General features: G+C 33.8%; 3 protein-coding genes across 3 annotated transcripts; 2 read left to right on the top strand and 1 right to left on the bottom strand.

The window, feature by feature from the left end:
- Window positions 1-226: 226 nt before the first annotated feature.
- LOC122282312 lies at window positions 227-4,090 on the bottom strand. Its single transcript, XM_043094270.1, has 4 exons — window positions 4,082-4,090; window positions 3,028-3,210; window positions 1,152-1,231; window positions 227-450 (listed from the first exon to the last, which is right to left on the bottom strand). The coding sequence occupies exons 1-4, from the start codon at window positions 4,088-4,090 to the stop codon at window positions 390-392; spliced, it is 333 nt and encodes a 110-aa protein (XP_042950204.1). The 3' UTR covers window positions 227-389.
- A 9,540-nt stretch (window positions 4,091-13,630) lies between these two features.
- On the top strand, window positions 13,631-15,578 carry LOC122280445 (expansin-like B1). Its single transcript, XM_043091345.1, has 4 exons — window positions 13,631-13,859; window positions 14,097-14,203; window positions 14,615-14,932; window positions 15,196-15,578. Exons 1-4 carry the CDS (start codon window positions 13,709-13,711, stop codon window positions 15,382-15,384), a joined length of 765 nt encoding a protein of 254 aa, XP_042947279.1. The 5' UTR covers window positions 13,631-13,708; the 3' UTR covers window positions 15,385-15,578.
- Window positions 15,579-23,682: 8,104 nt separating this feature from the next.
- LOC122282905 (expansin-like B1) lies at window positions 23,683-25,722 on the top strand. Its single transcript, XM_043094970.1, has 4 exons — window positions 23,683-23,931; window positions 24,175-24,281; window positions 24,712-25,029; window positions 25,294-25,722. The coding sequence occupies exons 1-4, from the start codon at window positions 23,778-23,780 to the stop codon at window positions 25,489-25,491; spliced, it is 777 nt and encodes a 258-aa protein (XP_042950904.1). The 5' UTR covers window positions 23,683-23,777; the 3' UTR covers window positions 25,492-25,722.
- The last annotated feature ends 908 nt before the right edge of the window (window positions 25,723-26,630 follow it).

Here is a 26,630-nt window from a genome sequence, read left to right as displayed (position 1 = left end):
TTTTTTTTATGTATGGAGGCTTATTGTAAACGCTGCCACTAATTCATTGCCGACACATTTTTTAAATTAACAACATCAATATAAACGCCATTCTAAACGCCGCCACTAGTTTGTTGCTATTGCATTTTTTAAATTAACGATATCAATATAAACGCCACTACAAATACATTGCCCTCGCATTGGATTAATTAACAACATTTAGAAATGCACCAATAATATGATATATCACAATTAAAAAATATAAAATATAAATTAATAATAAATATGATATAATGGGCCATTATTCATATAATAAAAAAAATTACAAATCAAATCACATGAAAGTTTTTTTTCATGGAATATTATTCTTCTTCACATTGTGTTTGTCATTAGTTTTGAGACCATTTCTTTCATGGGTAGTCCTTCACATTTATCCAATAGTTCTTTAAAATTGTTATGCAATCGTTGAGCCTGGAAAAGATCAGAAAAATCATACTATATTAATAAAAAGTAATATATGTTAAAGGAATAATAGATGAAGTGGCAAATGTGATTGGAAATGAAGCAGATATATATGTGTGTGTGTGTGTGTGTTAAAGGTTCTAAAGAGTAATATATGTTAAAAGAAATAAAGAGTAATATTTTCCAAATGAAATGAAGCAAATATTGTGCTGCAAAAAGAAAATAAAAAATCAGTACAACGTGCACATTACTTAAAACACCAGATTCACTAATATGTTCTTAGTTGAATAAGCTAGCTAGGATGTAAGGAAAACTCTCACCTCCACTTGAAGAGTACGTAGGTCACATCTTACATGATACAAATACAGGGAAACTTCTTCAAATTGAGTAGAAACACCAATATGCTTTGCTCAGTTGCTCAGTTGGACTCATTTCAAATTCAGTAGCAAATCTTAGTTATTCAAAACTTCACCTCTAAATGCTTCATGATACATATACAAGAGAACTACTCCAGATGCCAAATCACAAGTTCGCCATGCAGGGCTAAAAGTTCTAAAAATATATTTTCAAATTCTAAAAATATATGTATTCAAGTTGTTGCATAAACTAAAAGTTTAGATTTACATCTAAAAAAATAGGATTAATCTTAAACAAAGTAGTTTGACCCCAAAAACTTCCGAAATCCAAAAACATCATTTTCTAAAACTCACATTGTCTTTCTAAAAATCATTTGGGCTCTGATAGAAATCCCTCTTCCTTCAACAGAAAGATCCCTATGGTGCAGAGGAACCTGCAAAAACCCAATTACCAGATCATAAACTCCAAGCCAAAACGATCATTAACACCAAAACTGTGTAAATTCTACTGTAATAATGTTGATACTTGCCTTCTTGAAGGAGATTCTTTCTGGTGAGATATTACTTTTTTATAATATTACCAAAATAGTCCATTATAACCAAAACAGTCCACTATTGCCAAAACAGTCCAAATAATTAGAAATACAGTCTACTAATGTATCCCAAAACAGTCCAAAAATTACCAAAATAGTCCACTATTACCAAAACAGTCCACAATCCTACCAAAACAGTCTAGAAATTTACAAAACAGCCTATTAATCAGTAGATTAATTTAGTTTGCAAACCAACTGAAAAAGCACATGCATTGAAAGAGAATAAGAATAACAGTTCATGTAGCCAGCGTTTATACTGTATAACAGTTCATTGGCAAAAGTTTCTCCAAATGCAACAAATTCTATATCCAGTTTGCAATCATCAAAAAATATACTGTATATAGCTGAGTACTGTAAATGTCATTTAAATTCTTAAGAAGATGTTTCCATAATTTATGTGCAGAGTTTATGTCCATAATTTATTTAACTGTAATAATTTATGTGCATAGTTGATTCAAGTGTAAAAAATACATTTTCAGGGTCCCTAGTCAGTTGTCTGGCATATGGTTGATAAGGTTAAGAACCTTGGTCCATTCAGATGTAGGTGTCTCTATCGGATCCTCTGCATCCATTCCTTGGGTAAGTGTTAATATTTTTACTTTCTAATTCTGGACCCATTGGATTGGACTAGGAGATATTTAAGGTAGTTTTGTATTTCTACAATTACTATCTATCCAATGGATAGCAAATAGGCAATGGTAAGGTTTTGAAGGAGCTAATCTGGGAATAGTTAGAATGAATAAAATTGTGTGTGAGTTAATGATGGATTCATGAAAACTATTGGGCAAGGAATTCTCTAATCTAGTAAAGTGCAAGGCAATTTTATTACGACTTTGTTATCTTATTTGGCCTCTTTCCTTGTTTCAGGCACAAGGACTGCAAATGTGTGTCAAAGAGATTGTATTCTCTTTTACCTACCCCAGGCTTGATATGGAGGTTAGCATAATAAGCAGTAAAACAGGGTCCCTATACATTTTCAGACCCTAAAACCAGAAATTTTCAGCAACAAGTGAGGGTGGACATGTCAAGGTGCCAGCTCCAAATAAAAAAAGATGCCAACTCCAAATAAAAAAAAAAAAAAAAAAAAAAAAAAAAAAAAAAAGGCAAGACCCAGGCTTGAGAGAAACACAAAATTCAATTTCTTCAACTTATGAGGCTCTGCATGTACAAATGCCCAATGCAATAATTATGAAGTTTTGGTCCCTAGCTATGATGTTGCCTTCTGCAATTATATATGAATTGTCTCTTCTATATATATATAGGGATGACTCACCCACCACTGGCTGATAGTAATGATGTATGGGCGCTTGCTTTAAGTCCATTTTCAGACATGCAGATCATTCACTCATCAAAGTAATGAAACAATAAATGCTTTAAATTCTATATATTGGGTTTTGATCTTTCTAAATTGCATGTAGAGAGTATACAACCAGAAATTTTCTCACCATTGAAGACAGATTTTGAGCAGTAATGCTACTGTGCTGTAAACATAAAGACAAGGGTAAAGGGGCCAAGAAGCAAGGTTCCATTATAGTGGACGATCAGATGTGGGGTAATAGATGTGTTTGGAGAAGGGGGATGCATAACAACGGCTTCAATAGAGAGGAGGGAAAGAAGTGTGAGGAAGAGAGACTTACCTTGCTAAGCACAGGGACGACGACAACCGCTGGAGAGATTTGGGGTTGCTGTTGAAGGACGGCGACGGGTTGAAGAAGACCCAGGCTTCGGGAGAGAAAGAAAAGAAAGAAGAAAAGTAAATAGAAGTTGTGGGAGGGAAATTTAAATTTCCTCAAAATTTGAGTGCAGAGTAAAGGCGCCAACTATAGTTTTCACTTTTCATTAGTTTTCTAGTCTTTCTCTTTTGTTATTTTCTTTTTAGCCGCCTCTTTCTTTCTAATTTGTTAACTAATATAATATTTTTTTATATTATATATAATTATATTATATAATATATATAACAATATTTTATTATATATATTATATATAAGATAATATTATTATAATTTTATGTTAATGTAAAAAAATATATAATAATGTTATTATAATCTTAAATATGAATAATTATTTGATCATATGGTTTAAATATAATATATATTAATAACATTTTATGGCTTAATAGATTCTCAATATATTCATTTTGATAATTATATTAGTAAATTAGTAATACTAATATACATTAGTATATAATGTATATTAATTACAATTTATACTTTATGGTCTTATACTAACACTATTACTATTAGTAATACACTTTAAGTCTATATATAAATTACTATATAAATCACTATATTATTAATTATAATACTATATCACTTATGATACTATTAACTATAGTGATATAGTAATACTAATACTATTAATGATATAAGCATATCATCAACACAAACTTTTCAACACTGAGCAATATTGCCAATCAAATTGTAGGCGCCTAGCCAAAGAACAAGGCTAACATCGCTTGTAGATCGAATGATCAAGAAATTGCTTAAGATCATCGATAGCAAACATATAGAACTTGACCACTAGACCTAAAACAAACTTTTAACTCTTAGTTTTAAATAATAGAACGTAGTTAGATTAATGTACGTAGAATTGACGTTGAAATAACATGAATATATACAACTTAACCAGTAAACCTTAAAATAACTTTAGCTTCAAGTTATAATGTATAAAATGTAATTCACTCAAATTTACTTGAACCATTTATTTGTCCAAAACTAAATTAAGCCAGCCTTTTATGAGGAAATAAACCCTTAAAATAAAGCCCACTAAGCTCTACTTATAGAAAATAAAGAAGATTCTTAAATTTTTTCTAAGTACAAATTTAATTATTAAATTGTAAGCTATCTTTTGAATTTGAAAACCTCTAGGCCTAGCAAAGTGGCATTGTAGGTTGGTAGCGTTTAAAATTGTCGAAAATTTATCAATTATACACTAGTAAATTTAGGGGTGAAAACGGACCAGCCATCTAGTCGGTTCGTTTGGTCCGGTCGGCCTGATCCAATTATTTTTTTATTTTTTTATACTTTGTTTTCAAATATATTAATAAAAAATTTATTTAAATTACTAAATTAAAATTAAGTGAATTATTAATGTAGCTTATGTAACTAATTCTTGATAAAAGTATTTTATATAGTCAATGATAATAAATTAGAAGAAAATTATATCATTACTCATATAAATACTATATAAAAATAATATATTAAATTATTAAAAATATTTCTTTAAAAATATATATAGAGTTCGATCCATTCGATTCCGTCCAGTCCAAAATTTGCAGCCCTCAGGACTAGACCGAATGTCAATTGGTCCACACATTTTAGGACCAAATTGGTGAGACGCCCCCAAATCCCACGCACGAACACGGGAAAATCGAGACGTCCGGATGATGATATCACGGGTCATCATCCTATCGACGTGTGCCAAGTGTGTGAAAAGATGACGAATATGCACGAGAAAAAACGCAGCGAAAAGCCAGTCAATAACTAAGTATCAGAATTTTTCTTGTTTAATACAAAGCTATTCAAAACATACATAAATAAATATTACAAGACACAATTATAATTTTAAACTAAATACAAAACATAACATCAGGACCCCGGCGGAGCCGCATCCTCGGGCTCAGCCTCCTCCTCCTCAACCTCGATCTCTGCACCAAAATCTACGGTACCAAAAATGGTGTCGCAGGTAAGTAAACTCCAAACACCACTAGATAAAAACATATAAAACTCAAACAATATGCATGAAATAAAAACCAATGCACATGCGCCATAAAACATGATTTTTATACGCACGCCAAAAACCCATTTGGCCCACAAAAACATATCCTTAAAACCAAGCCTCGCCATTATCCCAGATAATGGCCCAAACCACCATTTTCCCAGCAAAATGGATCAAAAACCTTAGAAACCAAGCATCGCCATTTTCCCAGAAAATGGCCCACATCCGAAAACCATAAAAACAATCCGGTTATGCATGCACCATGATCTCCCATAGGGATCACTCGCATACCCTAGCTCTGTGCCACACCGCAGGTAATGACTACGCATGTGACACCTAAACGAGCGATGCCCAGACTTGCGCCTCGCGCGTACCTGGCCAGGCCATCCTCTAGTCCCCGCCACTCTAGGGACCACGGAGTCGACACGACAGCGTTACCGTATCGTGCGATCCAGTCGTCGCCCTGCGACAACCCAGGGGATGTCACTCAGTTTTATCTACTCTCGAGTGACCAGAGGAGCTCCACCGAGATAATAACCCATCCCGGCTTGGGCTCGTGTAACACACGCACCCAAAAAACATTTACGCCAATAAAACAGGATTTTCCCGATTAAAACAATATGCACATAAACACAATATGCAACTCATGTCCCATAGCACAAATAATCAAGCAAACACAAACAAGCAAAACCAAGCACTCCGTCCTCAATCCATCCGACCTCCGAACTCCTCGGACTCAGTCCGGAATCAGCCAACCAACAACAATTAATTATTGAAAGAGAAAAATATATTTAAATCTAAAAGTAGGGTTTGGAAAATACTTACAGCGCTATACTGTATTTTTAGAAAGCTTGCGGCGTTGCAAACGGCGGAAGGAAAGCAACGTAACAGTGAAAATTCACTGTGGCCGTGGGTTGTAAAATACCCACTTTTGAACGGGGACAAACCAAGGCTTGTGATTGATAGAGAATGGTCTAAGGATGATTATGAAGCTAGTGGAAGTGAAGTTTGGCCGTGGGTGGCGGCGAAAACAGTGGTTGATGGCCGGATTTCCCAAAATGGAAAGCTAGCTCGTGGGAGCTGTTCCAGTGGCTATTAGAGGCTGGAAATGGGTGGGTTAGGATGGCAAGGAACCAGTGATGAATTGGTGAAGAGGTGGTGGCTGGAGGTGGAGCGACGGCGGCGGATCGGGGCAAAAACCGTGGGGCTTGTTGGGCGTTTTCCGGCCAAACGGCTGGCCGGATGGGGCTGGGGTTCGGTGGGGTGGTGCACTGGCAGGAGGGGGTTCGACCGGCGGGGGCAGTGTCGACCACGGTGGCCGGACGGAGGTGGGTCGGGGCTGAGCTGAAACCGGCGTGGGAGAGGAGAGAGAGAGACGAACGGGTGGGGGGGTTACGCGCGGGAAGAAAAAAAAAGAAAAGGAAGAAGAAAAAGAAAAAGAAAGAAAAAAGAAAAAAGAAAGAAAAGAGAAAAAGGGAAAAAGGAAAAAGGGAAAAGAAAAGATGTAGGAAAGAAATGAGATCCAATCCTCACTCCAGAAAACAAAACAAATCCACCGAAAACGAGATTAAAAACCGTAAAAGGAATAAATAAATAAAACACAACATCCAACAAATAAGAACCAATTTTAAAATGCAATAATTTAAAATAAATAAACCAATATATTAATTAAATTAAAAACAACCCTTCAGCGAAAATACACGCAAAAGCTGGTCATCACAATTGGTCCCAACTTCGGTCTGGATTAATCGGTCCGGACCGACTATTGAACACCCTTAAGTAAATTAGTAGCTTTTCAATGTTTATATTATTATACCGGTAATAATATATAGCTTTGGTGGCTTTTATTTTATTTTATTTTTTTTTTATTTTTTTATCAATTCTCAAAATTTAAACTTCAGTGCAATTTTATATATCTTTGAATCTTTATCAGTTTTAAACTTCATTATATGATTTACATTGTTTTTTCAAATTTAAAGAAAAAGAGATTTCGAACAAAACTTCGACCATGCATGTCTCAAACTCCATCTAAAACTCACTCAATAGAAGAACTCTTCCAATTGGATTAAAAACTTTCAGATGAATAATCCTTCTATATATATATCCCCACATAACCCCAGGTATATCATGCTGTTTTATCTTCCCTGTTAGCATAGCTAGGGTTGCCGAATGTTTTCACCACACAAAAATCAGGCATTACATTCCCACCACTATGTTCCTCTATCACGGCCTCCATACATGTAGTGACCACCACCACGCACATTCCTCCACCGATCGATTGAACATCCTCTGTTTTGGACCCTTAAAATAGAGCACTCCATAGCAGTGCAAACCAAGAGCCAGGGCCCACGCCGCTGCCAGAAGCTACAATAGAGGGCGCCGGAGAACAACACTCCACCATCAAACACCCTCGTACGTAAGACTCTCTAACTCGGTTTCTGCCTCCCTAGTCTCACGTTATACTGATCTCTATCTATTTACTCTTAACAATTAAGAAAATCATGTTCGATTTAGTCAACTTCGATTTAGTCACCTTCAATCTGGTAATGATCAAGCAAGCCCGATCCTACCAATAGATTGATATTAACCTTCAATCTGAACATGATGTTACTCGATTTAGTCAACGACAAGAACACTACTGATGAAGACTTTACCTTGATGCAGAGGCCGTGTAGCGTGTTGCTATGATTGCTGAAGCAGAGGGTTTTAGTAAAATTGAAGCAACTCACTTGGAGAGGACTCTCCCTCAGTTACTTATGGATTTTTAAGGTATTATGGGAAATGCATTATATGGGTCTTATTCTCTTCGGCTTCTCTCTTACCTACTCAGATATTTGCTTAATCTTTTTATGAAAATTGTAGAATCAAAGTGAGCTGCTTGAGAAAGTTTTTCTATCTTGGTTCTCAGATTTTGATAAAAAAAAAAAAATCAGAAACTTCTGATTGGGATATTTCTTAACTGAAAATCAAGTTCTGCAGTTGAAAGTCAAATTATTAGCAACATATTTCAATATAAATTATTTGTGTGAGACAGAACTTACAAGAGCAATTGAGTAAAATGAAACTGTTAAACATACTAATTATATGGTAAAATTTAGTTTGAGACCAATCACTAAACCATACCACCAATTTGACCCTCCTTGTTTACAAAAGTGTGAGTGTGGTCCTTCACAAGTATATTTTTATCAGCACCCACCTATGTTCAAGCAGAGATAAGAAAATTTATTAGAGACCACATATTTAGAAGCCCTTTCATCAAGATGAAGACATATTTAGCAAGCATATTTTCAGATAAACAGCCTACTTAGCAAGCATATTTTCAGATAAACATGAGATTTGGTCAAGTTTTGTAGATTTATTCATAAACATGGAGAGGACTAGCTAGCTATGATTTTTTCTTTGCTTATGGTTTTTTGGTTTTTAAGCAGAGATATGATGTTAAAAAGTTAAAAGTTTGAATTCTTTGTGGAAAAAAAAAAAGGAAACAGCGTTTGAACTCTTGCTTGAATTCAAACAATATATACACATATATATAATTGATAAAGTGAAACCATCACATTGGCTTTTCATGAACTGGGTTGTAAAATAGTGGGTCCATTGTTTTAAAAAGTTAAAACAATGGCTTAATACACTGGTGTTAGCATTTTAATAGTTAATAGCCAACCTCTAAAGCACACTTGGCTCTGAGAAATCAGAGAAAGGGAAAAAACAAAAAACAAAAGATGCTTCTTGATCCTAGGCAATCAAAAAGCCCGGTAGATTATGATTTTAATGGAATGAAACTTGCTTTCCACAAGTCAAGAGCCTGAGGTATTTTTTGAATCATCCAACAGTTGTGAGTAACAAAAAGAACAAGGTATTTTTTGCAGTCCACAGATGATACAAAGTTTGGTTGTTAGGTGAACCGATTGCATCTTCCCATCTCATTTAAGGTCAATTTCTGCACTGCAGTTTGCTTATTGGTCACTTTATCAATTATGTACATGTATATATATTTTTAGCATAGATATTTTGAATTCTTTGTAGATTGGAGATTTCAGAATTCCATGGGTGCAGCAAATCCAAATGAAGAGGGCCCAAAACTTGAAGATTCCAGCTCTCCACATGATGAAACCAAAGTCTACTGCCCCGAGAGGACCATGACCAAAACAGTGTCTCCAAAATCAAAACGATTCATATATTGTAATATTTTATTTTATAATGCAATGTATAAATACAAAATAATGCAGTGAATTATATTGCGTGTTGCATACATTTTTACATGATGAATATTGTATATATTTTCTTTTGCAAGCATTTAGTTAAAATGGTAATTAGTTTCTAACTTTAGTTATTTTTTACATAAAGTTTTCTATTTTGATATATTTTTATTATTATGGACCATGTTCAATGCATTATGTTTTTTAATATGATTTTTTGAAATATATGCTCGTAATTTTTTTTTTAAATTAAGCTTTTCAAGATTAATTTTTATTTTTTTGCAAAAATTTAATAATATATAGGCTTTTCTATTTATTAAAAAAAAGAAAAAGAAAAAGAGAAAACCTGGGTTCAGTGCGGAACCCAGATTCCGGGTTTTAAAGAATCTGGATTCATCCGAGTTCCAACCCGGGTCATAACCCAGCTAATCTGGGCCAGACCTGGTCCAGGTTTGAAATCCGGTTTCCGGGTTGGTCATACCCGGGTACCCGGTCCAGAACCCAGATTAACAACCCTACTCTTCTATAATTCTATTGAACCTCCCTCCCTCTAGAATTGGAATGCAATATATGACATTTACCGGTAAGACATCTCAGAAATTCAACTAATTAAGATTTTGTGGATATTTTTGTACCATTTAAATAAGTTTTTATTATTATTTATTTTACTACCAATAAATTTATAATAGCTTTCACTACTGACGTTATATATTCTTATCAGTGTCACAATATATACACCAGTGCATTTATCAATTACCGGTGTTTCATTGATCAATTTTTGGCATTTCGTAAATGCCGCCAATGCTATATAATTATTACTGGCATAACACTATAAATGCCGGAAAAGTACTTATGTATCGGTGTAAAATTAATCAATGGCCGACATTTCTTCAAACGATATAAACACCGAAAAATTCAACACCTTATCAGCGTAAACCCTATCAATTGTCGGGGTTTTGTGAAATGCCACTGAATCTATATATTATTACTGACGGTATATTATAAATGCCGATAAACACGGTTAATATAACGACATATAATCAATGAATTATTGGCGTTTGTTTAAACGCCACAAACAACATATATTATTACCGGCGTAATAATATAAATGCCGGAAAACTACTAATTTACCGGCGCATCATTACTATCTTTGCAGCGTTGTTATAAACGCCGCCAAAGCTATATATTATTACCGGCGTAATAATTTAAATGTCGGGAATCTCAATAATTTCCCGGCGGAAACATTAAGCGTTGGTAAATTTATATATCTACCGGCACATAAACAAACGCCGCACATATAAACGCCGCCAATTTTACTTTTTTTTTTGTAGTGGAAGGCTTATATATTCCATAACCTAGTGTTTTGCATAAGGGTAGACCTTCTTATTTTAATTACATTTATATCCTAGTGTAATCTCTCGACTTTTCATCTCTAATGGTTTTGACCTTTTGTGTTTTCATAAGCATTTTCTTCCTTTTTAATCTTCTAGAAATGCACCCACACATTAAAGACTTTTACACAAATGCCCTTTAATACCTTGCCTTATAGGTTTTTGCATACAATACATTGAAGATTATTTTTAGTGTTATTATGTTTCTGCCCTTGGCAAGCCATGGCAGATTATGTCTCGTACTTGTGCTAAACTTGGTTTGTAATTGTATTTATGTTAAGTTTACGTTGAAAGGATACTAATTTAGACTTGTATCTTATCTTCAACTTAAATTTTATGTTGAGCTTAATTGGTTTTATATATTTTTAATATAACTTGTATTTGAGTTGTAGAGCTCGTTTAGATATTTGGAATATCTCAGAATATCTGTAAATAGTAATAAAATAGTTTAAGTTAAGAAGTTTTATTGGGTTCTGGGAAATCAGAAAAAAAGTTTAATAAAAATATTATTAAGTTAAGAATTGTTAGACTATAATTTTTATTTTGAAATTAGAAAAAGATGTATTATTTTTTATGTTTTGTTTGAGAGTTCGAGAAATTGGAGATTATGGCTATGGTGCGATGTAACCACGAGGATGAAGATGACGGTTATATTGTGTTTACTTTTTATTGTTTCAATGTAATATTATTTGATGGCTATGCTATTAACAGAGATGATGAGATGGCCAGCCTAGCTAGAAGGTTTTATTGTGTTTACATCTTAGCATGCCGGCTATTTCTTGAAATTTAGCTACCATCTCAGGAAGTGCATCCCAGTGGAAAAAAGGACATTAAAAACTACTCCCTTTTTCTTTTTTTCTTCGTTTTATTTTATTAAATAAATTCTTTTTGTTAAAGCTCTATTATTTGAATCAACGTAAAAAATAATAATCTGCATAGTGGGTAGCTTTTGACCAAACTTATGGAAGTATTTACAATGTCTATCAGATTTCTTTGGAAAAAGTATACTGTTAAGATTTTGTTACATCATTTGTATATTTTATGTCTACCTTAAAGATGAAATTGAATATATAGACAGTGTTATTTGAAGAAGAAAAATGATAGTATGATGATGCAACGTGTATAAAATAAATCATAATTAATACTTTGGCTTTCCCATTGAAAATAAGAAAAAAAATTGGGAGAGAGAATTAATTAGAGATGAAGTATGTTTTATTTGGGTATAAATTATATAAAATATTCCTACGGTTATATTTGGATCTCTATTAAGTCTCGTTTGGATGTTAAACTTAATTGAGATAAATTGAGTTATTTATAAATATTAGTGAGTTGAGATAGTAGAGTGAGTTTTGTGAAGCCTATCTAAGATGAGTTTAAATATATTTAAATGTTAAGATGAGTTTAGATTTATTTATGTGAAGTTGAAAAAGATTATGGATCCTGCATGTAAAGAGCTATTAAATTGAAAAAAATTATGAGTCGGCATGTAAAGAAATTTTGAGTTCATAAGAGTAGAGATTTGAGAGTTGAGTATTTGAATTTTAGACTCAACTTAAAATTTAACTAAACTAAGTTGATATCAATTCAGTCCAATTTCTTAAAATATGTCTTCTTTGCTTGTTTTTAAGCTTCTGTTTGCATGTTTCTGAATTCTCCCTTAGATTTCCAAATCCCACTTCAAATATGTTGAAATTTCAATGTTCTTTGTCATCAATAACATGCCGAGACTGTTGCTAGATAATGGGGTTAACACTAACAGGACCAAGGCACGGGCTTTGCTACATATAGTCGCCAGATGCAGTTGGCGTGCAGTCGGCTGTACGGAATGAATAAAAAAAATTATAAAAAAAATTTTTTATATTCAATGGGACCTACATGAATTATAAAAAGTTATAAAAATAATTTTTTTTTTTCATGTAGGTCCCGTATTAATTTTTTTTTTACAGCTGACTGCACGCCGACTACATCTGCCGACTGCAAAAAGTATTTCTCACCAAGGCACTAGCTGCCAAGAGGTAAAAGACAGAAAAGTTGGCAATGAATTCCCAAACATATCATTCTATTAATAGCGGCATAACAGATAACCATGCGCGCATTGATTTTTGTTCAAGAAATGGTCCCGAGTATTCCACAAATGGTCACGAGGGGTACTCAATATTAAGAGCATTAAAGCAAATATCTCAATGGATTACCTAAATATCGTGTGCATTGGATTATTTTAATATTATTTTTTTATTATTAGGACAAAATATCCTATGTAGTGGATTATGCAACGTGTATGAACAGTTAATTTATGCTACAGTAAATGCAAAATAAAAATCATCTATGCCGTGCATTGCATTTCTTTTCTTGATAGAATATGATTAACCATGTATTTACTTAGAATATTATTACTAATTAATATATTATTGGTAGAATGGTAAAATATAATAAAAATAAATTAATTAAAAATAATATTTTTTTATTATATAAAAAATAAATAGATAATCCTACATGAGGATTGGATGATAATGGAATAGGTAAAGACATTTTCATGTCACAAAAGTTAAAACTTGGATTAACTTTAAAATAATAATCTATTGAGAATTGAGATTGCTTTAAAGTATTGGTTTCTCTCATATAATTAGAATATGTATCTTTAAGTCAAAATAATAATAAAATAATAATTTTTTATTATTAATTTTTTTCCCAAAATTAATTATATATATATTGCAATTAGCACCCACTACATACATTTGGCATTAACAATAAAAATATAATTCTAAATATAATTTCCTTCTCCCTAAGTGGGAGAAAAAGGTGCCTATCTCTCACCTCAACACATGACCTTTCCTGGTCACCCCTCAGGTCCTATAAATGCTAGACTACCATTTCTTTGCCTCCCAGTTGTAATTAGCCTCCTCGTCCATTTTCTTCTACAACTTTGTCTGCATGCTTCTTAATTAGAGCTTTGGTTTTGGTCTCTTTCTTTCATTATCTTACCCTTTATTAAGAAACCTTGCCAATAAGATATGGGGCTTGCGGTACTAGAAAACCACGTTGGTATTCTTTGTGTGATTTGCATGGTACTGCTCTTGCCTATTCTATGTGCCTCTCATGACATTTTTACTTACTCGTCAAGAGCAACCTACTACGGTAGTGGTAACAGCCATAAGACTCCAAGTAAGTCTGCATATACACTTTTAGATATTATCTGGCAACCAATTTAGAGTTATTCATAACTATGCATTACAAGTTATTATGTGCATGCATGTTGAAAGAATTATTTGCTCAACTATTTTAAACAACATTTTTTCTCTACCAAATACTAATTAATACCATTAATTAGCAATGTGTAAAAATTATTCAGTTTATATATCATCTACATACAGTTGAGCTCATGAAATGGTGATCATATAGGTGGAGCATGTGGGTTTGGGGAATTCGGAAGGACTGTCAATGATGGCAGCGTGACTGGAGTCTCTAAGCTGTATAAGAATGCAACTGGTTGTGGTGCATGCTATCAGGTTAAATTACAAGCCTCTTTTTGGACACATCAAATACATTGCTGATGTAGAAGCTTGTTACATCAACTTATCGAAGAAAATATTAATATTTTAAATTTTAAATAAATATAATGGGTCCCATAATAAGTAGTATTTTACGTACTCACTAAACTAATAAATAATATAATGCATGGTATTGCATGAATAATTAAGTGGATAAGTGTTGTGAATAAAGCATAGCACAGTAGGTAGCTAGCTAGCGTGGTCTACCCAAACCTGTTTGAGCTTGCTTTAACTTGAAACACCCTTCCTACCATATGAAACTCAAGGACAATGATTGTGCCCTATATAATTTGCTTTACTCAATCTCCATAATAAAAATAATATAGCATGTATGATTAGTGGGTTTGTTGATGATGACGCACTCTTCAGGTTAGGTGCACAACATCACAATATTGCAGTGAGGGTGGAGTGAACGTGGTGGTGACAGACTACAGTGAAGGTGACAACACTGACTTCGTACTAAGCTCCCGAGCCTACAAAAGATTGGCACACCCTGGAACCAAAGGGGCCAAGGAGTTGTTTGCTCGTGACGTGATCGACGTAGAATACCGAAGGGTCTCGTGCCGCTATCCTGGTTACAACCTTATGTTCAAGGTCCATGAGAAAAGCAAATATCCTAATTATCTAGCTATAGTGCCTATATATGTAGCCGGGAAAAATGACATCACAGCCATCGAATTGTGTCAGGTACATTCATATAATTCTTCGAGTAATGCTATATATATTTATGAAACTCCAAGCCTTTGAGAGTTTGGAGCAAGGCTCCAAAAAAAGCATATTTTTTAATGACTTTTACTTTTTTATTAAAGAGTTTATATCGCTAATTGCATGCTCTAAATTTGCACAAATAAGTTTTTATTAAAAGATATGTATTGAACAAATGAGATGACGATCATTATTATAAACTAATGGATGAGCTGGCCTCTTTGTTCATTTGATGGTGCATGCAGAAAGATAGCAAACAATGGAGGGGCATGCATAAAGCCTTCGGGGCAGTGTGGGACATGTCTAATGAGGTACCAAGTGGTCCAATAAAATTAAGGTTTAAAGTGAGGGGCAGCGGTTGGATGGAATCCAAAAATAATCTACCTGCTTTGTGGAAATCTGGGGTTGCTTATGACTCAGAAATTCAGCTCTAAATTAATTAGGAAGCTCTTTCAATTTTAATAATATTTTGATGTTTTATTAGAAAGAAGTATGATAATTGCATGGGTTACTATGTAATTGATTATTATTTTCTATCTAGTTACTAGGGTATTGTATTGTATAGTATGCTATGCTTTGTGAAGTGTTCTTGGTCATGTTGCAATATAAATAATAGGCCAGGTTAATGTTGTACTTCGGGGTTAGTGATCAGAGATCATGAGTATGAATAATATAAGGAGTGAAGTTACAAATAATTGTCTTTATAATTCTTTCCTTTGGATTCTGAGTTTTGCTCTTCATATAGATATTATATATGTCTTTAATTTTTTAAAGGAATGTAACATCATCATTCGAATTATTGATATAATATGATTTAATTTGCAATATTTAAACTTATAAATTTTTCTTATAAATTAAATCTTATCAGATCAATAATGTTGTGAACACCTACTTATAAATAAAACTTTTTTAATCAAAAGAAAAAACTAAGCATAACAAACAAAAATCCTTCTTTTAGACGTCACTTTTCCCTATTTTGGTTGTATGCGCGCATGCCTACCGGGAGGCCGACATCCAACTACACGAAAATAACTCGTATACGAATGATCCCGGGCAATAGTTTGTCTATAATTACGGAAAACAGGATGAACGCACTTCCATATTGGAGGAATCAAAGCGACAAATAATTGATGTGAAATTCATTATAGAATAACCTCTCTGACTTCAATATAGTTTCAAGATAGGATATAATTTTATTGTAATGTTGTGTGCAATCAAGATTAATTCTTTAACATATAATATCAAAAGGAAAAGGCTAGTTTTCCCGTTGGGGCTCCCGTCGGAACTTTTTTAGTTTTTTTTAATGATTAAATAAATATTTTTAATGAAGTTTTGAATTTTTTTTTAAATATTTGAAAATGTTAAAACATACATCTAAAAAAAAAAAAGAGATGAAATGTACAAGCAGGAGCGCCCAACGGTGGCTGTAGAGTCACCCTTATGAAAATTCATGATTTTCAACTTTTGCTACCATTGTTATTGGGTTTCCTTAAATACTTTTCAAAAAACAAATAAACCACTCTTTTAATAAATAATTTTAGACTTTTTGTATCTGGTTTTGTCACAAAAACTAGGCTAGTGATTAGATGATTTTCCTTGAGAGCTGAAAAATTGTTTTGGTGAGTAAAATCTCTAATTTCTTTTTGGCTAAACTTGAACGATTATGTCTCCTAATTTGCATTGTTTCACATTTTGCTCCTTCCGATGAATTTGTATGTAATATCTAAATTCTTTTTTATTTTTTGTGAAAGAGTTGGGGCCACATGTCCAAGAGTGACCCCTCCCCAATTTTTTCAACAACTCTCACTTATAACAGAGGAAACCGTGGAACAATCAAACACTTGGGGGGTTACAAGATGAGCATTAAAAACACCCAAATCCCAAGTGTAAAAAGGACCTTATACTCTATAACCAAGGACCAACAACAAGCATAAAAGACCAAAAGGACAGCAATACAACACAGGACACTACCTTCCGAGGGCGTAAAGGCCCATTTTGTAAACTTTTAATATCCCTTTCAGCTTGTAAGGAACATCATTGAAGTTCTCCCATGTTCCAGAGTTTTGATCCTAAGCCCAGTGAGCTAGAAAATCCATCCCTGCATTACCTTCTCTAAAGACATGCATAATCTTAATTTCCAATGTAGAGAGAATGCCTTGTATCCTGTCTCAATAATCTTCAAGGTACCATATGCTACATCTTCCTTTTATCAACCAATTAATGACTAACAAAGAATCCACTTCAATCTCTACTTTTTGAATTGCCAAGTCCTTGCAATGCTGTAAACCATAATATAAAGGTAGTAGTTCAGCTTCATTATTGGTCCCAACATCCATCTCGTTTGCAAAAGCCCGAGTCAGACAACCCTTATCATCTCTAAGTAAACCACCTGTGCCCATCCGACCCGAGTTACCCAAAGAACTCCCATCCACATTAAGTTTAACTCACCCTGCACTTGGCTTGTTCCATTTCACAAAATAATGTCTCGGACTATTAACTACTTTCATTGGGATACATAGATTTTGTAAAACTTTTTCATCCCCATCATTAAACATTTTGCTAGCACGGAATCTTAAACCAACCCAAGCTATTGCAGCTTTTATCGACCCACAAGCTATCCCCATTATTCAATTTTCCTTCCATGCGGCCTTTGCACCTCCAAATCCAAAGGGACCAAGTTATAATAATAGGAACAAGGCCAAATAGAGTACCTTTTTGAGTTGTATGAGATGCCTTTCAAAACGATATCTCCATATTCACTTTCTAGGATCTCCTCTAGTTATACGGCATACCCATAAGAATAGAGGCATGTCTCCATATAGCCAAAGCAATCGTCCTTGTGGCGAGGACATGGTCTTGATGTTCCATACACCCCTGCTCACAGCACTCACATCTGGAAGCCAGTGGGATTCCCAAATTTCATGAGCATCAACACTAAGGCTATAATCAAAAGCCTTCCAGATAGTAACCGGATATTTCTTACGTAGAGTTGAATGCCATATCCAAGAAGCCTATTCAGACTTCGACATACAAACACGAATACTATCCCAAGCTGACTTAGATGAGAAATTCCCATTCAAAGTTAGTTTCCAAATCAGCACATCTGCACCTTGTATATGTGTCCCTAGACAATTTTGAATTTCTTCCATTTTTGTCTCCCCCACCAATTCTTTTAACAAATCCACATCCCATCCATTTTGAATTATGCATTCCCTCTAAAGACAGATGTGCAATAATCTCGCAAGACTCCACCATAGGGCCAGATTTTAACCAGGGGTCCCGCCAAAAGGAAACTTGTCCATCCTTAACCCACCACCAAGTGTTATTAAGGATCTTCGGATCCATAGCCACGATACAATTCAAGAGATACAAGCCTTTACTATTATCCACCAAAGTCACAGGCTTGCCCTTACAGTATTTAATCTTGAAGAAATTTGTCCATAGAGAATCTCTGGTCAAAAAATTCCAAGCAACCTTCATGAATAATGAGGATTGAACTTCCTCAAACTTTCTTAAATCCAGATCCCCGTCCTGGGTCGGCAAACAAACATTCTACCAAGCCACCCATTTACGCTTCTGTTTACCATACGAAGCACCCCAAAAGAAATTACTCATAATCCTATTTTGAGATGATACCACTTTCTTGAGAGCATGTAACACCGAAAGCAAATGAACCGCAATGCTCGATACAACATGTCGCAATAAACGAAGACTAGCACCAGTCGATAAGAACCTATTTTGTCACCCCTTTAGTCGACCAAGAATATGATTCAGCAACTCCACAAAGTAAGACAACTTTAGCAGTCCACTAGAAAAAGGAACACCCAAGTATTTGACCAGAAAGAGGCCTTCCAAAAAAGTGGTCAACTATAGCAAATTTCTTTTCCGAGCAGTATTAACATATTTGAGGAAAAATATAGATGACTTTTCCTTACTTACCACCTGACCAAACTAGTTTTCATACAATGTAAACACATCACAAATGGATTGAAGAGAAGCTCTATAACCATTTGTAAATACCACAATATCATTAGCATAAAGTAGGTGGGAGACAAGGGAAGTGCCATAGGGATAGGAGAACGGGACAATTTTTCCCATCTCAAAATTATGTTTTAACAAACGGGATAAAGTCTCTTCAACAAGAGTGAACAAATATGGGGATAACGAGTCTCCTTGGCGTAGACCACAACAACTCCGAAAGAACCCTTTAGTCGACCCATTCATAACCATAGAGAACTATGGAGTCGAAATATACTGCCTGATCAAATCACAGAAATGGGTAGAGAAACCAAAAGATGTCATGACATACAGTAAGAAGTCCCAATCAAGACTATAATACTCCTTGGCCATGTCTACTTTAAAAAGAATGTTTCCCCCACAAACGTTTTTGTTTATCATCTGAATCATTTCTTGGGCCAAGGTAAGAATGCCCCTTGTTCAGGGGAGATAATTTTGCTCAGGATGGGAGACATCATTCGAACCAGAATTTTGGAAAACACCGTATAAATGACAGAACACAAGCTTATAGGCCAAAATTAATCAAAACCTGTAGGTTGTTGCATTTTTGGAATGAGAACGATCTAGGAAGCTAAGTAGAATCTTGGCATTGGAACCCCATTATACAAGTATGTAAGTGCTGCCACCACATCGGCTTCAACAATATCCCAACAAGCTCTATAGAATCCAAAGCCAAACCCATAAGAGCCAAGACTACCATATACCGGAATAGAAAACATCGCATCTTTTACCGTTTGGATTGAAGGGAGTTTAAGGAGGCAATCATTCTCCTCCTCTAAAATAGTGTACAGTCCTAGATATATGATAATTGGTGTTTTCTCACATGGGATTTGTAGGATTTGGTTGGCCATTGCTTAATTATTGTCTCTTGAGCAGATAACTTGGAATTTCCCTACCTTAAATATTTATAATGATTCTGAGAATTGTCAATATAAAACCAATAGTGTTTGTGGGCTAAGGCTATTGTATTGAATAGAGAAGAATTTCTGGATTTGCTTTAGTCTTTTTTAGTTACTATTTGTAGGTATTGCCTCTTGCATACCTCTTGTATACTTGAGCTTTACCTATTCTTGATAATAAATCTGTTGGAGTATAACCTCTCATATCGACAAAATGGAATATGTTATTTCAGTTATTTTTCTATTATTACTTCAAGTGTATATAAACACTAGCTTACTCATTGTAAATCATCAGTTTTATTCATGAAAGGTTTTCATTTCATCTCAAATCCCCTTGGATGCAAACAATTTCTAGAGGCCATCGGACTAGAGGATTCTTTTCTTGAATTACTCAATGTGCAATTGCAGAAAACTCCTTGCCGAGGCCTGTGCACCCCCGGGATTAGTCGAGAAGATGTACCTGGACACCTGGTGCCAAGAAAAAAAAAATTCAATATAATCTTCATTTAATTATAATGATATTTGTAGTTCTTTTTTAATTATAATAATCACTTCGAACCATATGATGGTAGTTTTTTAGGATTTATGATTAAGATATAAGATCAATGGTTATGTTATAGGTTAATGAGTACCCAACCACGGTGGGCTTGTCTCCTCATTTAGACACCCATTCTGCATTTGAAGGATTTATATTCATCCTTTCATTGGTAGGGCCTTGCATAATAGAGTTCAGGCAATATGCTAAATGTGCTTAGCTTCCTAACCATACCTCAAGTGCCCATAACCACCATATTCTCAGTTCTCTCTCTCTCTCTCTCTCCCTAGCCAGCTATGCAACCGCCACTACATCTCAGGAAACCATCATAGGTAGCCAGCCCCCTCGACGTCGCCTTCCCAACACAGAAGGTGTCGTCGAACTCTTCCTGTCGCCCTAGATCTGCCATGTATCCTCCATCTCAAAGCCTCTATTGCCAACGTGTTTTTCTCTAGTCACTGTGGTCCTCGGCTACTTCTCCTCCATCTCAAAGGTTCAACATCGTTGACCTCCAAGCACCACCATGAATATCGAGATAGTCACCTAAGCTCCGTCATGCCTTGCCTTCTTCTGCATGGTGCCCTCTATTTCCTTTGGCAAGCCTCTGCTGTACATTGCCATTTTCTCTCTCATATGCATTTTGCTCTCAAGTGAAAATGAGTCTTAGATATTCATAACCTAGTGTTTTACATAATAGTAGACTTTATTATTTTAATTACATTTATATCCAAGTGTAATATCCGACTTTTCATCTCTAATGGTTTTGATCTTTTGTGTTTTCATAAGCATTTTCTTCTATTTTAATCTTCCAAAAATGCACCCACACATTAAATACTATTACACAAATGCCCTTTAATATCTTGCCATATAGTACATTGAAGATTATTTTTAGTGTTACTATGTTGCTGCCCTTGGGATGTAAGCCATGGCAGATTATGTCTTATACTTGCCCTGAACTTGGTTTTTAATTGTATTTATGTTTTGAGTTAAGTTTATGTTAAAAGGATACTAATTTAGACTTGTATCTTATCTTCAACTTAAATTTTATGTTGAGAAGCTTGGTTTTATATATTTATAATTTAACTTGTATTTGAGCTTTAGGTCTCGTTTAGATACTTAGAGTTAGAATATCTCAAAATATCTATGAATATTAGTGAAATAGTTTGAGTTAAGATGTTTTATTAGGTTTTGAAAAATGAGAGAAAAAGTTTAATAAAAATATTATAAAATTAAAAAATTATTTAAATATTATTTTTATTTTGAAATTAGAAAAAGTTGTATTTTTTTATTTTGAAGTTTAAAAAAGTAGTAATGATTTAGTAATGATTAGATAAAAAAGTTGAAAATTTGAAATTGATTTTTTTTTTTTAACTGATGTTTGGAAAGGAAATATCTGAAAATACTTGTGTTCCCAAATGCATCCTTAGAATCTTAGTTTTGGTAAAATAAATTTCTCGGTTTCAATTTCTAACAAGGCCCCACTATCCCCCTCTCCATATACAAATGAGGAATTGTTTATGTAGTTCCGTGTAAGTATCTCTAATTTGATTCGTGCTACTGACAGACTTTGGCAACTTAGCATTTAGATATATGTTTTTAAGCATGAGCCGGTGTACCACCTGACACAGTTGTTATTTAATTTAATTCAAGGCTAATCTCCTTGCAAAGCATGTTGGAGAATCGCCTGAGCAGATTGAAGATGACATCAAGCGCCCAAAATATTTTAGTCCCTGTGAAGCAATGGAATGCGGCATCATTAATGATAAGGTGTCTCTAGAAAGAAAGGTCTATTTGTTTTTTATTTTTCGTTTGAAAGTTTGGGAAAATAATAATTAGGTTGAAAATGTTTATATTTGAATTATGTTTATATTTATTTCCAAACAAGCCTTTAGTTTTAGGTAAGTCCTGATATATATATATATATATAATATAAATTAAATAAATAATAAATAATAGTAAATCGCGTTTATTAGTGCAATGTGACCAAGAGAGATGAAGATGATGGCTATGGTGGAAGTGAGTTATAGTGTGTCTACTTTTTATTGTTTGAATATAATATCGTTTGTATTTACAATGTCTATTAGATTTCTTTGGAAAAAGTATACTGTTAAGATTTTGTTACATCATTTGTGTATTTCATGTCTATCTTGAAGATGAAATTGAATATATAGAAAGTCTGATGATACAATGTGTATACAATAAATCATAATTAATACTCTCTTTTTCTTTTTCTTTTCCTCTTTCTCTTTCTCTTTTATTATTATTTTTTTCTCTCTCTCTTTGTTTTATTTTATTAAATAAGAAAGTTTTGTATACGAAAAAAATTCATGGACCAACATATTTTGTTAATGTGCGCATAATAATCTGCACATTTGTATTGTATGTGTATACTTTTTAAATTGTATATGGAAAGTGCTATTTGTATTGTATAATTAATGCTTTGAATAATTAATAGGGCCAAGTACGTCCTTTTATTAATGCGCGTTGATTTTTATTCCTAGTCATCTACCATTTTCTACAACTTGCCAGTACAATAATATTATTCCAGAAATGGTCTCGAGGGGTACTCAATATTAAGAGCATTAGAGTAAATATCTCAATATCGTGTCCAATGGATTGTTTTAATATTATTTTTTTATTATTAGGACAAAATATCCTATATAGTAGTTAATTTATGCTACAGTAAATGCAAAATAAAAATCATCTATGTTGTGCATTGCATTTCTTTTCTGGGTAGAATATGATTACTAATTAATATATAATTGGTAGAATGGTAAAATATGATAAAAATAAATAAATTAAAAATATTATTTTTTTATTATATAGAAAATAAATAGATAATCTGATTGGATGTGAATGGAATAGGTTAAGACATTTTCATGTCACAAAAGTTAAAACTTGGGTTAATTTTAAAATGATAATCCATTGAGAATTGAGATTGCTCTAAAGCATTGGTTTCTCTAAATACAAATGCAAAATCACAGGTTTTAGAGATTGTCTTTGCCATTCAAGAAGAACTCTCATATTAGATTATGGATCTTTGAATCAAAATAATAATAAAATATTATTTTGTTATTATTATTTTTCCTAAAATTAATTATATATATTGTGCAATTAGTACCCACTACATACAATTGGCATTAATAATACAAATCCTATAAATGCTAAGTGGGAGAAAAAGTTGCCTCTCTCACTTCAACACAAGACCTGTCCTGGTCTCCCCTCAAATCCTATAAATGCTAGAATACGATTTCTTTACTTCCCAGTTCTAATTAGCCTCCTCGTCCATTTTCTTCTGCAACTCTGTGTGCATGTTTCGTAATTAGAGCTTTAGTTTTGGTCTCTTTCTCCCATTATCTTACCCTTCCATTAAGATATGGGGCTTGCAGTCCTTGAAAACCAAGTTGGTATTCTTTGTGTGATCTGCATGGTACTGCTCTTGCCTGCTTTATGCACCTCTGATCAAGACATGTCTACTTATTCATCAAGAGCAACCTACTATGGTAGTCATAATAGCCATCAAACTCCAAGTAAGTATGCAGATACACTTTTAGATATTATTCGATCGGCTACCAATTTGGAGTTATTCATAACCATGCATTACAAGTTATTATGTCCATGCATGCTGAAAGAATTATTTGCTCAGCTTTCTGAACAACTTTCTTTCTCTACCAAATACTAATTAATACCAATAATTAAAATTAAATGGGTAAAATTATTCGGTTTATATTTCATTTGTGTATTGTTGAGCTCATGAAATGGTGATCATATAGGTGGATCTTGTGGGTATGGTGAATTTGGAAGGACTGTCAATAATGGTGGCGTGACTGGAGTCTCTAAACTATATAGGAATGCAACTGGTTGTGGTGCATGCTACCAGGTAAAATTACAAGCCTCTTTTTTGACACATCAAATACACTGCTGATGTAGAAACTTGCCACATCAATTTATCAAAGAAAATATTAATATTTTGACTTTTTAATAAATATAATGAGTCCCATAATAAGTAATATTTTACGTACTCACTAAACTTATAAATAATATTATGCATGGTATTGCATAAATAATTAAGTGGATAAGTGTTGTGAATAAAGCATAGCACGCTAACTAGCATGGTCTACCCCAACCAGTTTGAGCTTGCTTTAACTCAAAACACTCTTCCTATCATATGAAGCTTAAGGACACTAATTGTGTTAGATTTCACTTATGGAAATGTGACCTATATAACTTGCTTTACTCGATCTGCATAATAATAATGATAATAATATAGCATGTATGATTACTTTGTTTGATGATGATGTACTCTTCAGGTTAGGTGCACATCATCACAATATTGCAGTGAGGATGGAGTGAATGTGGTGGTGACTGACTATAGTGAGGGTGACAAAATTGACTTCATACTCAGCTCCCGAGCCTATGGAAGATTGGCACACCCTGGTTCCAAAGGGGCCAAGGAGTTGTTTGCTCGTGGCGTTATTGACGTAGAATACCGAAGGGTCTCGTGCCGCTACCCTGGTTACAACCTTATGTACAAGGTCCATGAGAAAAGCAAATATCCTAATTATCTAGCTCTAGTGATTCTATATGCAGCCGGGAAAAATGACATCACGGCCATCGAATTGTGTGAGGTACATTCATATAACTCTTCGAGTAATGCTATATGAATTTGCAAAACTCCAAGCCTTTGAGAGTTTGGAGCAAGCCTCCAAAAAAAGTTGATTTTTTAATGACCTTTACTTTTTTTATTAAAGAGTTTATATGGCTAATTGCACGCTCTAAATTTGCACAAATAAGTTTTTATTTAAAGATATGTATTGAACAAACAAGAAGATGGTCATTACTATAAACTAATGGATGGGTTGGTCTCTTTGTTCATATGATGGTGCATGCAGAAGAATTGCAAACAATGGAAGGGCATGCATAAAGCCTTCGGGGCAGTGTGGGACATGTCTAATGGAGTACCAAGTGGTCCAATAAAACTAAGGTTTCAAGTGAGTGGTAGCGGTTGGGTTGAATCCAAAACTGATCTACCTGCTTCATGGAAATCTGGGGTTGCTTATGACTCAGACATTCAACTCAAAACAAATTAGAAAGCTCTTTTGATTTTAATAATATTTTGATGTTTTATTGGAAAGAAGTATAATCATTGCATGGGTTACTATGTCATTGATTATTAGTTTCTCTCTAGTTACTAGGGTATTGTATTGTATTGTATGCTTTGTCAGCAGAAGTGCTCTTGGTCATGTTCCAATATAAATAATAGGCCAGGTTAATGTTGTACTTTGGGGTTAGTGATCAGAGATCATGAGTATGAATAATATAAGGAGTAAGTTACAAATAATTGTCCTTATAACTTTTTCCTTTCGATTCTGGATTTTGGATTTTGCTCTTCGTATGGATATTGTATATATTTTTAATTTTTTTAAAGAGTGTAACATCATAATTTGAATTATTGATACAATATGATTTGATTTTCAATATTTAAACTTATAAAGTTTTCTTATAAATTAAATATTATCACATCAGTAATGGAAAATGCTAATATGTCACCTGAGTTTGCTCCTTAATTTTGACCACTTATGTATTCAAATTATTTTATTTAACGATTAAGAAAGTGACTTTTAATGTATTGATGTATTTTTTTATTTCTTAAAAATATTTAAATATGTTTAAAATATGAAAAAAAGGAAGAAAAAATAAAAAATAAAATTTGTGCTAGGCGGCATGCCCAATAGTCATTACTAGGGAGTTGCCTAGCATCACTCCATTAGTAATATTGTCAAGTGTGTGTCCTAATTTATGCTGACTTCTAAATAAAATTTTTTAATCCAAACAAAAATCCTTCGCCCGCAATCAGGTCGATTCTAATTTTCACCCCTGTTCAGTACCAATGCTATTACTTTTTAGAAAAGTCTAGTTGCAAGCACACTTGTGCACTAATATGTGTACCAATTTGTTGTGATTAATCAAAAAGTAGATTTTATTGAAAAAACTGGTAATTTAAACTTTTAAGTATGAAAGAATCAATATTGGTACGCAGATTAGTACACGACTTTGCTTGTATGTAGCAAAACTCTTACTTTTTCAGAAAATCTATTCAACCTCTGGTCGCTTCATTGCACACCACCCTCCTTTGACGTGGCAAACCCGATTCGTCGCTCACATCGGTTCTTCTCCCTCACCCCTCACCCTTCACAATGCGAGTGTGTTCAGCAACCCCATTAGTTGC

The sequence above is a fragment of the Carya illinoinensis genome, chromosome 11, assembly GCF_018687715.1.
Source record: "Carya illinoinensis cultivar Pawnee chromosome 11, C.illinoinensisPawnee_v1, whole genome shotgun sequence".
Classification (NCBI taxonomy): Eukaryota; Viridiplantae; Streptophyta; class Magnoliopsida; order Fagales; family Juglandaceae; genus Carya; species Carya illinoinensis.
This window is presented reverse-complemented; position numbering and strand designations above follow the sequence as displayed.

Coding starts and splice junctions, on each gene's coding strand:
- LOC122282905 (XM_043094970.1), top strand. CDS start 23,778: ATGGGGCTTGCAGTCCTTGAAAACCAAGTTGGTATTCTTTGTGTGATC. Junction 24,282..24,711: donor GTTGTGGTGCATGCTACCAG/GTAAAATTACAA, acceptor TGTACTCTTCAG/GTTAGGTGCACATCATCACA. Junction 25,030..25,293: donor CGGCCATCGAATTGTGTGAG/GTACATTCATAT, acceptor TGGTGCATGCAG/AAGAATTGCAAACAATGGAA.
- LOC122282312 (XM_043094270.1), bottom strand. Junction 1,232..3,027: donor TCGTCCCTGTGCTTAGCAAG/GTAAGTCTCTCT, acceptor GGGTTTTTGCAG/GTTCCTCTGCACCATAGGGA. Junction 451..1,151: donor ATGATTTTTAGAAAGACAAT/GTGAGTTTTAGA, acceptor GATCTTTTCCAG/GCTCAACGATTGCATAACAA.
- LOC122280445 (XM_043091345.1), top strand. CDS start 13,709: ATGGGGCTTGCGGTACTAGAAAACCACGTTGGTATTCTTTGTGTGATT. Junction 14,204..14,614: donor GTTGTGGTGCATGCTATCAG/GTTAAATTACAA, acceptor CGCACTCTTCAG/GTTAGGTGCACAACATCACA. Junction 14,933..15,195: donor CAGCCATCGAATTGTGTCAG/GTACATTCATAT, acceptor TGGTGCATGCAG/AAAGATAGCAAACAATGGAG.